Source organism: Canis lupus, chromosome X (genome assembly GCF_003254725.2).
Source record: "Canis lupus dingo isolate Sandy chromosome X, ASM325472v2, whole genome shotgun sequence".
Taxonomy (NCBI): Eukaryota; Metazoa; Chordata; class Mammalia; order Carnivora; family Canidae; genus Canis; species Canis lupus.
In genome coordinates, this window is record NC_064281.1 from 14,249,059 (window position 1) to 14,263,971 (window position 14,913).

Sequence of the window (14,913 nt, forward strand, 5' to 3'; positions counted from 1 at the left end):
AAACAGGCCCACAGAAAGTAAAGCATTTGAACAAGATCACCGAGCCAGTTCTTAAATGTCTGTATATTATCAGCCAAGTGCTCTGAACCATTAATCTGGTGGTGCCTTCCATTCTTGCTATTTTTTTAAATCACAAAATTGAAATCATGCTTTATATATAGTCTGAATCCTGCTTTTTCAGTTACCATTCTATTTTGAGCATTTCTCCATTTTCTTTAGTTCCTTTTCAAGTCAGCATTCCTATCTTCATGATTTGCCTGACAGGTGACATTTATGTTGTACTTAGGTTCTGAGCATTGTGTTAAGAGCTTTAAATGAATTATTCCATTTGATCCTCCCAATTCTATGCAATAGGTACCATGATTTTTGTCACTTCACAGAGGAAAAAAACTAACACTTAGGTTAGAAAAGCAATGAGGTTTTGATGCTTTTTAAAAAAAGTGTGTAACAGGGATGCCTGGGTGGCTCAGCGGTTAAGCGTCTGCCTACAGCTCAGAGCATGATCCTGGAATCCTGGAATCAAGTCCCACATCGGGCTCCCTGCATGGAGCCTGCTTCTCCCTCTGCCTGTGTCTCTGCCTCTCTCTCTCTCTCTCTCTCTCATGAATAAATAAATAAAATCTAAAAAAAAAAAATGTGTGTAACAGAAAGTCAACTTTCTGTAGCTGAAGATCACATGGTCAGTAAAACACAGAGCTGAGATGTGAATCCTGACAGTGGGACTCAGGAGCCCATGCTCTTCCCCATTATGCTTTACTGCTTTATACATCATGGGTATCCCAGGAGTTACTGAACAAATTCCCTATGGTTGTGTATTTGGCAGTTTCCAATATTTTATGATTGTGTAAAGAACATACCTGTACCAAAATTTAAATAAAAATCTTTTGTATTAATTAAATCTTCAGATATTAGTGGGATTCCTGAGTTAGGCAGCACAAATACTTTTACGGATTTCTGTACAAATTGCCCTTCAGGAAGCTTTCACCAGTGCATACTTTGAACAAGAGCATGTCACAGTGCCCATGTAGTAACAAAGAACACAATGTTTGAAGTTTCTTCCAGTTTGGCTAATGGAATGCTTGAAAAGAAAAGCATCTCCTCTAGGACGGGAGTCAGCAAACTCCAGTCCCCAGGCCGATCCCAACGCCAGTTTTTATAAATCAAGTTGTACTGGCACACAGCCACACCCATTCATCTACCTACATCTGTGGCTGCTTTCATGCTACAGCAGCAGACTTGAGTCGTGGTGACACACACCAGATGGCCCACAGAGCCTAAAATAGTTACTATCTAGTCCCTTTACAGAACAAGTTTGCTGAGCCCTGTGCTAGAATATTAATAAGAGATTAGCTACTTAGAGGTAGAGACACAAAGGAACTATAAAAGATTAGGAAGGCTTGCCCTTAGAAAGCACAGAACTTAGGGTCACCTCATTTCTGCCACTGTGTCTTGGCAGGCAATACGGGAGACTGTTTAGAAACATGAGCTTTAAGTCACAGAGGACAGGGATGCCTCGGTGGCTCAGTGGTTGAGTGTCTGCCTTTGGCTCAGGTCATGATCCCGGGTGATCCCAGGGTGCTGGGATCAAGTTCCACACCAGGCTCCCCGCGGGAAGCCTGCTTTCTCCCTCTGCTTCTCTCTCTGCCTATGTCTCTGCCTCTCTCTGTGTGATTCTCATGAATAAATAAATAAAATCTTTAAAAAAAAAAGTCACAGAGGACTGAGATTTCCAGAACTTCCACTCACCAGCTCTGCGACTTTGAGAATGGGGGTAATAAAAATACCTACATATGGACTCATCTGAATATTAATAGAGAAGAGACCTGTCATTGATTAACACAGTGCCTTGTACATAATACACACTCAATAAATGTCAGCCATTATGATTAATATAACCTAAACCCAACCCTTAAAATAGGAAATAAAAAGCTTCCATTAGCCTGTATCAAGAGTGTTGAAGAATATAGGTTAAATGGTGCTACTTGTAATATGTGTCATTTCGCACTCACCAAAACTGGAAGGAGGGCAGCAAGATGATGAGATAGAATCTTGGCTGTTGTCATTTTCCAACACAACTGGGTAATTCATTGTTTCGTTTTCCGTGCCGCTTTCTGCTCTTACCAATATTTCTATAGGTAAGAGTGCTGAAAGAAAAGGACTCTCAACTGCAAATTCACTATCCAGCAAACTATCCTTCAAGTGTGAAGGTGAAATAAACATATTCTCAGACAAGGAAAACTAAAAGCATTTGTCACTAACAGACCTACTCTTAAGAAAGAGTGGCTAAAGGAAGATCATCAAACAGAAAGGTTATGATGACAGAAGGAATCTTGGAGCATCAGGAAGGAAAAGAAAGCAACAGAAAGAGCAGAAGAAGTATGCGTGAAGAGAAACTTGATCATTTGTTCAATAAAAAATCAAACAGCTACACTGGAAAATAGTCTGGCAGCTCCTTATAAAACTAAATCTTCAATTATCACATGACACAGCAATTTCACTCTTGGGCATTTATCCCAGAGAAATAAAAGCCCATGACATGACACAAAAACCTGCACAATAAAGCTAAGTGTTCTTAGCTTTATTCATAGCAGCCAAAATGGTGAACAACCCCAGATGTCCTTCAACTGTTGAGTGGTTAAACAAACCGTGGTAAATCCAATACCACAGACTACTATTCAATAATAAAAAGAAAGAAAGAACAGAAGAGGCAGAAATATGGATGAATATAATACAATCATACAATCATGAGTTTTATAAATCATATGTGATGACTGAAACAAAAATGAAAACACCATCTGATATCCAAGACAATATATTAAAAGTGAGGAGGGCAAAGGAAACTAAGTGGAATTAAAGTTTCAACACTTCATTCCAAGTGGTAAAATGCTGATACCAGTAATCTGTGATAAGACACATACATATATAACCATATCCAGAGTGACCACTAGGAAAACCATACAAAGCAATGTACTCAAAAACATAAATAAATCAAGACGGAACGCTAGAAAATGTTCAGGTAACCCACAGGAAGGCAAAAAAAGATAAACAAAAAAAGAATGAGTAGGGGAGTGCCTGGCCGGCTCAGTCAGTAGAGCATGAAACTCTTAATCTCAGGGTGTAAGTTCAAGCCCCATACTGGGGGTAGAGTTTACTTAAACAAATAAATTAAATAAACTTTAAAAAAATAATGAGAAAAATAGGGAACAAAAAGAAATATAATAAAATGGTAGACTTAGGCCTAGGCCTACATTATCTTAAATGTAAGTAACCTAACTATATCAATTAAATGGCAGCAAGTGATAAAGTATATTTAAAAAGATCAATTATGTGCTGTTTACAAAAAACTCTACAAGTTCAATCACATAGGTAGATTGAAAGTAAAAGGATGAAAAGGCATATACCATGCAAACATTAGTCCCCCCAAAAAACAGAGTAGCTGTGTTGACATCAGATAAAGTATACTTCAGGGCAAAGAAACAAATAAAGATGAAAAGATCAACCCTGAGGAAGACAATGATTCTCAATACACCAAATGACAAATTCTCAAAATACATTAAGCAAAAACTGAAAAAGTTGAAAGGAGAAATAATCAAATCCATAATTAAAGTTGAGGACCTCATACCTCCCTATCTCAGAAACTGATCAAACAACCAGACCAAAAATCAGCAAGGATGCAGAATATCTGAACAACACAATCAACTAACAGGATTCTCATTACAGAACATTCCACCCAACAAAACCAGAATACATATTTTTTTCGAATGCCTGTGGATCATTCACCAGGACAAACCACATCCTAGGCCAGAGGAAAAACATCTCAACAAATTGGAAAGAAAAGAAATCATATAGAGTCTATTTTCTGGGCAGCCTGGGTGGCTCAGCAGTTTAGCACCTGCCTTCAGCCCAGGGTGTGATCCTGGAGACCCAGGATCGAGTCCCACATCGGGCTCCCTGCATATAGCCTGCTTCTCCCTCTGCCTGTGTCTCTGCCTCGCTCTCTCTCTCTGTATCTCTCATGAATAAATAAATAAAATCTTAAAAAAAGGTCTATTTTCTGACCATAATAGAATCAAATTAGAAATCAATAATAGAATGACAGGATGAAGTTTCCAAAGAAATAATAAAATACATACGACTTGGGCGGCCTGAGTGACTCAGCAGTTTAGCGCCGCCTTCAGCTCAGGGCGTGATCCTGGAGTCCTGGGATCGAGTCCCGCAACGGGCTCCCTGCATGGAGCCTGCTTCTCCCTCTGCCTGTCTCTCTCTCTCTCTCTCTCTCTCTCTCTCTCCCCTCTCTCTCCCTGTGTCTCTCATGAGTAAATAAATAAAATCTTAAAAAAAATACATATGACTTAATGAAAATACAACACATCAAAATATATGGGGTATAACTAAGGAAGTACTGTAAGTGAAATTTACAACACTAAATGCTTATATTAGAAAAGAGAACAGTTCTAAATCTATAATTTAAGTTCCTATACCAAGAACTAAGAAGAGTAAAATAAACCCCATATAAGCAAAAAGCATGAAATAATAAAGAACAGAAATCAATGAAACTGAAAATATGGAAACAACAGGAAATCAATAAAACAAAAAGGTTGGTGCCTCAAAAAGATTAATAAAGCTAATAAACCTCTAAAAAGAATTACAAAAAGAAAAAGAGATAACACAAATCATTAATACCAGGAATGAAATAAGTTATCCAGCAACCATCAAAAGGATAATAGGGAATATTACAAACCACTTTACATTCATAAATCTGATAACTTAGCAGAGCTGAATCAATTCCTCCAAAATTACAAAGACCAAAACTCAACCAAGATGACACAGATATCTAAATAGTCCTATAACCATTAAATTTGCAATTAAAAGCCTTCTGAAAAAGAATCAGGCCCAGATTATTTTACTAGAGAGTTTTACCAAACATTTAAAAAATTAATACCAATTTCTCATATACTCTTCCATAAAATAATATAAAATTATTAAAAAAGAGAGAACACATTAGCCCTTGAATGGGTTAGAGACCAAGCCAGAGAAGCAATGACATACAATATGATTATAAATAGGCAACAAGAGGGTTCCTGGAAATAATGGGACAGTTCTGTATCATGACTGTAGTGGTGAATACCTGAACATAAACATATCACAAGTGCAGAGAATTAAACACACACACACATACACACACCCAAATGAATGCAAGTAAAGCTGGGGACATCTGAATAGATGTGTAGATTGTATTGATGTCAAAATCCTAGTAGTGATATTTTACTATATTTTTGCACAATATTAGCATTGGGAGAAATCTGGTTAAGGATACATAAGATCTCTCTATATTATTTCATGCACGTACATGTGATTCTGAAGTATCTCCAAATGAACATTTTAATTTTGAAAAAGCTATCAGTAAGAATTCATATTAAGAATGTTGAACCTAAATTAGAGAGTGCTACTTATAATATGTATCATTTCAAACTCACCAAAACCAGGAGTGACAAAGAAAGATTCTGAATCAATATCTTGGTTGCTGTCATTTGTCATTAAAGTTGGGGGATTCATGGTCTCAGAAGTCATTTCAGCGTTGGATACTGTTTGAACAACATTTTGATAAGTAAAACATCTTTCAGGTGCTGAAAGACAAGAAATCTCAACAGTGATTTTTACATCAAGTAAAACTATCTTTTAAGAATGAAGCAGAAATAAAGACATCCCCAGACAAAGGAAAACTAAAAAAAATATATATATATATATATTTAATTTAAAATTTTTTAAAAAAATTGTTGCTGGCTGACTTAGTCTTAAAACATGATTAAAGGAAAATCTTCTGACCAAAAGGATATGATGAAGGAAGGAGGCTTGGAGCATAAAGAAGGAAGAAAGACTAATAGGAAGAGTAGAAGTATGCATGCAGAAAAACTAGATCACTCATAAAACTCTGGCAGGAATGGAAATGGTACAGCTGCACTGGAAAGCAGTTCAGTAGTATTTTACAAAACTCAACTTACCATTACCATCGGACCCAGCAAGTGTGCTCTGGGGCGTTATGTCAGAGAAATGAAAACTGATGCTCACAAGAAACCTGTACGCGAGTGTACACAGCAGCTTTACTCTTAACGGCCAGAAACTAGAAACAACCCAGACATCCTTCAACCAGTGAACAGATAAACTACGGTACACCCATACCATGGAATAGTCAGCAATAAAAATGGAGGAACTACTGATATTACACAGCAACTCAGATGAAGTTGCAGGGAATTATGCTGAAGGAAAAAAAAAGCCATCCTGAAAAATGATATAACCATGTAAGTCTATTTACATAAAACTCTCTAAATGACAAAATTATAAAGAGGAAGAGCAGATCAGTGGCTGCTAAGGACAGGGACAGGGCAGACAAGGGCTAGGAGGGTAGGAAGAGAAAAGCAGTCATGGGTTTAAAGGGCAATAGGCGATAGGAGGTATGGAACCCTACTCACATCATGAAATCACATAATATAAAACCGAATACACATACACACACAAACATAAACCCATGCACAAGTACAAATAAAACTGAGAACATCTCAATAAAATCTATGGATGTCTATACACTGGTTGTGACATTGTACTATAGTTCTGATGGATGGTATCATTGGGGGAAGCTGGATGAAGTGTACATAAGATCTCTTTTACAATTACACGTGTAGCTAAAATTTTCTCGATATAAAACTTCTACTCCTGACTTAAATAATTTTAATTATTTTTTTATTAAAAAGGAAAAAACACTACTAGGTCACATTCAGGGTATTAATGAATCTAGATTAAACAGTGCTACCTGTAATATGTTTCATTTCAACTCACCCAAACTGGAAGGCATGAAGAAATATTCTGAAGTTTCTTGACCACTGTCCTTTTCCAAGAAAGATGAGTAATTTCCCAGCTGAGTGCTATTTCCCAGGCAGGTTTCTGCCTTGAACAGCATTCCTACAAGGACAACATTTTTTAAATGCCATAAGACTACTAGCCTCATGTTCTATAGCCAAATAGCCAATGAAACTATCCTTCTGCACTGCAGCAAAAATAAAGATATTTACAGACAAAGGAAAACCAAAAGTACTTACCACTAACTGATTTATGCTTAAAAAATGGCTAAAGGAAAATCTTACAGAAAACATATAAAAGAAAGAATACTGGAGCATCATAGAGAAACATCAATGTAAAGAACAGCAACATGAACAAATCCCCAGGGAATTGCACTGAGGGAAAGGAGCCAATCTTAAACACCTTGCGATTCCATTTATACAACAATGCTGGATGGACGAATTATAGATCTGGAGAGCAGATTCCAGATTGCCAATCATTAGAGACAGGGCAGAGGATGGAACTGGGGAGAAAGTCCTCTGGAAAGAGATGGTTGTGGTTACAAGAGAGCAATTATGAGGGAAAATGGTGATGCTGGAACTGTTTCAGGGCTTGCCTGTGGCAGAGGATACACGAGCCTCTTGATATGATAAAATTGTATAGAACTAAATACACACATACACACAAACAAATACAAGTGAAACTGGGGACATCTCAATTGTCTCTGTGGGGGGTATTACACCAATTTCCTGGTTGTGATCATTTTCTCCGGTTTTTGCAAGATGTTACCAGTGGGGAAAACTGAAGAATGGGAACACATGATCTGTATTATTTTTCACAACTCCATGTGCAGCTATATTTTTCTGAAAATAAAAAGTACAATCAGAAAAAAACGACCACTATCGGGGCGCCTGGGTGGCTCAGGCGGCTCAGCATCTGACTTCAGCTCAGATCATGATCCCAGGTCCTGGGATGGAGCCCAGAGTCAGGCTCAGGCTCCTTGCTCAGCGGGGAGCCTGCTTCTCCCTTTCCCTCTGCCTCTGCCTCTCCCCCCGCCCCTGCTTGTGCTCACTCTCTCTTGCTCTCTCATTCTCAAATAAATAAATAAAATCGTTTTTTAAAATTAAGAAAAGAAAAGGTTACCACTATCTTACACTAAAGATGTTGATGAATCTAGATTAAATATGCTACATGTCAAATGTATCTGTCATTTCAATCTCACCAAAACTGGGAGGAATGCTGCAACCTACTGGAGAAACGTCTTGGTCACTGCTATCCTCCAATAAAAGTGGATAGCTTGTCATCTCAGGGTTCTTTTCTGGGCTGGTCTGAGCCTTTACCAACATGTCTACAAATACAATATTTTCAAATACCGAAAGACAGGAAATCTCAAACCATGTGATTGTGTCTGGCCAAATTGTCCTTCAATAGATAATAGAGCAGACTTGTGACCACATTAACAAATGGACCTGGAGGACAGTATGCTAAGTGCAATAAACCAGAGAGTGAAATAGACAAATACTGCATGGTATCACTTATATGTGGAATCTAAAAAGAAAAAAAAAGTCAAACTCATAAAAAAAGGTGATAGAATAAATGAATGGCAGTTGCCAGGGGCCAGGCGGAAAGGGAAGTGGGGAGAGGCTGGTAAAAAAGGTATCAACTTAAAAAAAAAAGGTATCAACTTTCAGTCATAAGTAAGGCCTGAGGCTCTAGTGCACAACACGGTGACTAGAGCTGATAATAGTGCACTGTATCATCGAATAGAACTTAAGCATTCTCCCCACCAAAATATAAAAGGTAAATATACGTGAGATGGTGGATATGTTAGTGAACTCAATGGCAGGAATCATTTCACTATGTACATGTATATCAAGTCATCACACTGTATATTCTCTAAATATATTACAACTTTGTCAGTTATACCTCAATGATTGCTGAAAACAAGAAATGAATATCCAAACTATTAAAAACAACAACAAAGAATGAATGAAGGGGAAATCATGAATCCTCATACAAAGGAATGCCAAAAGTATTTGTCGCTAGCAGACTTACATTTGAAAATGGTTAAATGAAAAAAAAAAAGAAAAGAAAATGGTTAAATGAAAATCTTCTATCAGAAAAGAATGATGAAAAAACACATTTTGGAGCATTAAGAAGGAAGAAAGAACAAGGAATGAAAGCAGCAGAAATCTGGATGCAGAAAAACTGAATCAATCATATGTTGCTGGTAGAAAAGTTAAATGGTACCACCTCTCTGGAAAACCATGGGGCAGTTTCTCATAAAACTAAACATGCAATTATCATACAACCAAGCATTTGCACCCTTGGGCATTCATCTAAGAGAAGTAACAATTTATGTGTACACAAAAACCTGTAAATAAACGGTCATAGCAACTTTACTTGTAATACTGAAAACCGGAAAAAGTTGAGACATTCTTCAACAGTGAACCAATACACAAACTGTGAACACCCACACCACGGAATAGTACAGAGCAATAAAAAAGAAGGAAATGCTGATACAGGCAACAAGTCAGATGACTCTCCAGGGAATTATACTCAGATGAGTGTGGTTACAAAAAGGCAAGATGAGGCATCTTCATGATGTTGATGGATATGTCCTGTATCCTGACTGTGGTGGTGGACATCAAACCCACTCATGTGATAAAATCTAATAGAACTAAACACATACACCAAAATCAATACAATTAAACTGGGGACATCTCAGTAAGATCTGTGGAAGGTATCAATGTCAGTACTCTGGTTGTGATGGCCTATCATAGTTTTGCAAGATGTTATTGTGTTATTGTTGGCAGAAATGGGTAAAGCATAAATGAGATCCCTCTGTATGATTTCTTACAACTACATGGGTATCTCAAATTACAATATCAAAACTTTAATTTAAAAAAAAGGTATCATTAGCTGACACGAAGGATGTTGACACTTCTAGTTTAAACAGTGCTACTTGACACAAGTATCATTTCAAACTCACTGGAATTGGGTGGGATGGAGAGAGATGAAGAGACAGGATTTGGACCACGGCCATTTCCTGATGAAGTTTGGTAATTGATTGTCTGATCAATCAATTGGTTGTTTTCCAGGCTGGTTTCAGCTTCTTCCGGCATTTCAACGAGTACAGCTTTTTCAACTGCAAAAGACAAGAATGCTCAACTATGAATTCTACATTGAGTGAGATTATCTTTCAGGAAGAGGAGGGAAATAAATATACTCTCCCACAACAGAACAATTTTTAAAAATTGTTTCTAGCAGATTATTAAAAGATAGCTAAAGGAAAATCTTCTAACAGAAAGGATAGCATGAAAGAAGGAATCTTGGGGCATCGGTAAGGAAGAAACATAATAGAAAGATCAGAAATATAGATGGGGAGAAACTAGATCACCCATACATTGCTCTTGGGAATGTAGAATAGTCCAGCCTCTCCAGAAAACTGTTTTGGCAGTTTTCATAAAACTGAACATGCTATTACCATAAGACCTAGCAATTGCACTCTCCGCATTCATGACAGAGAAATGAAAACTTGTATTTACACAAAAATCAGTATATGAATATTTTTTTGTTTTTTTTTTAGTACATGAATATTCACAGCAGATCAGCTTTACTTCTAGTATCCAGAAACTTGGAAAGAAAAAACAGATGTCCTTCAATGTGTGAATGTTTAAAAAAAACTGTTGTGTATCTATACCATGGGAAACTCTCCATCAATAGGTGAGAAATTAAAACTCATATTTACCCAAAAATGTGTACACAGATATTTATAGCCACTTTACTCCTAATAGCAAAACACTGAAAAAAAAATCCAGATATCCTTCAACAGGTGAACAATCAGACAAAATGTAACATGCCCATAGCACGGAATACTATTTTCAGGAATAATAGTAATAAACTATTGATACATGCAACAAACTGGATGAGACTCCAGGCAATTAAACTGGGTGGGAAAAAAAAGCTAACCCCAAAAGGTTATATCATATGTGACTCCACTTATATAACAATCTGAAGAGACAAAATTATAGAAATGGAGAAAATATCAGATATAGCCAGGTGTTGAGGATGGGTCTTCGAGGCAGGGAAGGTAGGTGTGGTTGTAAAAAGACACAATAACAAGGAATCCTTGAGTGATGGAAATGATCTCTACCTCAACTGTGGCGGTAGACATGTGAACCCACTCATACAATAAAATTGCATAGTGCTAAATACACACAAGCACAGGGACACATATACACATACACAGATGCAAGTAAAACTGGAGGTATTTCAATAACACCTGTGAATTACATCAATGCCAATGTCTGGGTTGTAACACTGTACTATGGTTCTGCAAGGTGGTATCACTAGGTAAAATACGTAAAGCATAAACAGGATCTCTCTGTATTATTTCTTACAACTGCATTGAACCTTAAATTACATCAAAATTAAAAGTTTCAAAAAGAGCTATAGCTGGCTTGTATTAAGGATGTTGATGGATCTAGATTAAACAGCACTGCATGTAATATGTATCATTTCAAACTCACCAAAATTGGGTGGGACCAAAGCAGATGAAGAGTCAGTATCTGGGCCACTGATATTTCCCAATAAAGCTGGGTAATAGACTGTCTCAGAACTGTTTTCCTGGCTGGTTTTGGATTTTTCCGGCATTTCTATAAGTATGAATTTTTCAACTGCTGAAAGACAAGAACACTCAACTGTGAATTCTACATGAGGCAAAACTATCCTTCAGGGGGAAAAGTAAAAGAAACAAAGACATTTTGCAAAAGAAAGTCCAAAAGAATCTGTCCCCAGCAGACTTACCTGTAGAGAAAGATGAAAGGAAAATCTTCAAACAGAAAGGACAGGATGAAAGAAGGAAATGTGGTACCTCAGGAAGAAAGAACAATGGGAAGAAGAGAAATGTGGATGGGGAGAAATGTGATCACTCATACATTGCTGGTGAGAATGAAAACTGGTACAGTCTCTCTGGAAAGCTGTTTCACAGTTTCTTATAAAACTAAACACGCTATTACCATAAGATTCAACAACTGCACTCTTGGCATTCATGACAGAAACAAAAACATATCTACGTAAAAACCTGGACGTGGATGTTCATGGCAACTTTACTACTAACACCAAAAACTGGAAGAAAAACAAAACCACCAACAACAACCAATGTCCTTCAGTGGGTGAATGGTTACAAACAACTATTGTGCACTGCAACCACAGAAAAGGGAGAAAGTGCCGACATATGCAACAACCTGGATGAATCTTCAGGGTATTATGCTGACTGAAAAAACTAAACGATCTTCAAAGGTTACATACCTTAAGATTCCCTTTAGAGAACACTCTTGGAGTGACAAAATTATAGAGAGTAGTGTTTGCCAGGGGCTAGGGAAATGGGCAATGGGAAAGAAAGGGCAGCCTGGAAGAGGTGGGTGTGGCTCTAAAAATGCAGGACGAGGGGTGCCTGGGTGGCTCAGTCAGTTAAGCCTGTGATTATTGATTTCGATTCAGGTCATGAGCTCAGGGTCGCAATCTCAAGGTTGTGGGATGGAGCCCTGTGTCAGGCTCTGCACTCAGTGAGGAATCTCTGCTTGAGATTCTCTCTCTCTCCCCCTCTCCCCCTGCTCATGCACTCTCTCTCTCTCTCTCAAATAATAAATAAATAAAATCTCCTTTAAAGGGGCAAGATGAAGCATCCTGACCGCAATGGAACCATTCTGTATCCTGACTGTGGTGATGGACATCAAACCTACTCGTGTGATAAAATGAGATAGAAATAAATACAAATGCACACAAATCACTACAAATAGAACTGGGCACATTTCAATAATATCTGTGTATTGTATCAATGTCAATACCCTGGTTGTGATATTGTACTGCAGTTTTGCAAGATGTTAACAGTGGGAGAAATGGGTAAAGTGTAAAATGTACGACTTGATGTTATTTCTTACAAATATACATGCATTGAAAACTGTTTCAAAATAAAAAGTTTAATTTTAAAAATGAGCTACCACTGGCTTCTATTAAGGATATTGATGATATATCTAGATTAAACAGTGCTACTTGTAACACACACTATTCGAAACTCACCAAAATTGGGTGGAAGGCTGACAGATGAAGGACATTGGTCACTGCCATTTCTCAGTGAAGTTCCAGAATTTCTTGTCCCAGGGTTGTTTTCCAAGTTGGTTTCTGTTATCACTGGTATTTGTACAGAAAGAACATTTTTCAAGTACTTAAGAACTCTCAACTGTTAATTCTATAGGTAGCAAAACTATCCTTCATTACTGTACAGGAAATAAAGACATTGTCACACGAAGAAAAACCAGAAGAACTTGTCCCTTGCAGACTTGCCCTTAAAGAAAGGCCAAAGGAAAATATTCAACAGAAAAGAGATGATCAAAGAATGGATCTTTGAGCATCAAGAAGAAAAAATAATGGAAAGAGAAGAAATAGGCATAAAGAGAAATTATATCATTTATATATTACATGTGGAAAGGTGAATGGCCTGAAAAACATTTTAGCAGTTTCTTATAAAACTAAACATGAAATTATCACATGACCCAGAATTGTGCTCTTGGGCATTCACCTCAAAAAATATACACATAAACGTAAGTGGACACAAAAAACAGTATATAACTGTTCACAGAGTTAAACTTCTGAGAGCCAAAAATTGGAAACATCCCAGATATTCTTCCATGGGTGAAGAAACAGAAACAGTTGTACATCCATAGCATGGGAGAGCTTTCAACAATAAAAAGGAAGAAACTGTTGATACATGCAACTATTGGTATGAATCTCCAGAAAATTAGGTTTAGAGAAAAAGCTATGCCCCAAAGGCTATATATATATACATATACATATATATGTATATATATATAGCATTTTATAAATATAGCATTTTATTCCATTTAAATAACAATATTCGAGTGGAAAAATTATAGAAAGGGAAATCAGTTCACTCTTCGCTAGTGTAAGAGAAAAGGATGGAGGTGGTTGAGGTCCTAAAAGGCAATATGCGGTGATGATGGAAGTGTGCTGGATCACAGCTGTGATGATCAATAAAACTGCATAAAGCTGAATACACATACACACACACACACACACACACACACACACCTACAAATGTGGATTTAATCAATGCCAGTACTCAGTTGTACCAACTTTTAGAAGATGTTATCATTGGGGGAAATGGGTAAAACATAAACGAGATTGCTACCTAATTTCCGACAACTACACATGAATCTACAATTATTTCAAAATAAAAAGCTTCATTAAAAAACAAGCTGGCACTGACTTGCATTAAGGATGTTGGTGAATCTACAGGCCCAACTTGTAATATGTATCATTTTAAACTCACCAAAATTGGGAAGGATGAAAACGGATGAAGAGACATTATGTTGGATGAAAACGGATGAAGAGACATTATGTTGGCCATTGTCATCTCCCAATGAAGTTGGGTAATGTATTGACTCAGTGCTGTTTCCAAGGCTGGCTTCTGCTTTCCCTGGCATTTCTATAAATAAAAAGTTTTCAGGGGCTGTAATACAAGAACTGACACCCACGAATCCTATACTAGATGAAACTATCCTTCCACAAAGAAGGGGAGATAAAAACACCTCACAAAAAGATTTTGTCTCCAGCAGGCTTACTCTTACCGAAAGGTCAAAGAAAAATCTTCTATCAGAAAGGATATGAGGAAAGAAGGATTCATGAGGCATCAGAAGAAGGAACAATGGAAGGAACAGGTCAACTAATATTCGACAAAGGAGGAAAGACCATCCACTGGAAAAAAGACAGTCTCTTCAATAAATGGTGCTGGGAAAATTGGACATCCACATGCAGAAGAATGAAACCAGACCACTCTCTTTGACCATATACAAAGATAAACTCAAAATGGATGAAAGATCTAAATGTGAGACGAGATTCCATCAAAATCCTAGAGGAGAACACAGGCAACACCCTTTTTGAACTTGGCCACAGCAACTTCTTGCAAGATACATCCATGAAGGCAAGAGAAACAAAAGCAAAAATGAACTATTGGGACTTCATCAAGATAAAAAGCTTCTGCACAGCAAAAGAAAC

At 37.3% G+C, this 14,913-nt stretch overlaps 1 protein-coding gene across 1 annotated transcript in view; it reads right to left on the minus strand.

The window, feature by feature from the left end:
* BEND2 (BEN domain containing 2) overlaps positions 1 to 14,913 on the minus strand; it is a 62,052-nt gene that overhangs the window by 23,714 nt on the left and 23,425 nt on the right. Inside the window, exons 7-13 of the mRNA XM_025437781.3 lie at positions 14,189 to 14,344; positions 12,919 to 13,029; positions 11,367 to 11,516; positions 9,827 to 9,982; positions 6,835 to 6,957; positions 5,478 to 5,585; positions 2,010 to 2,144 (exon numbers count right to left, since the gene is read on the minus strand). Coding sequence (XP_025293566.1) covers positions 2,010 to 2,144; positions 5,478 to 5,585; positions 6,835 to 6,957; positions 9,827 to 9,982; positions 11,367 to 11,516; positions 12,919 to 13,029; positions 14,189 to 14,344 — 939 coding nt within the window. The remainder of the gene's footprint in view (positions 1 to 2,009; positions 2,145 to 5,477; positions 5,586 to 6,834; positions 6,958 to 9,826; positions 9,983 to 11,366; positions 11,517 to 12,918; positions 13,030 to 14,188; positions 14,345 to 14,913) is intronic.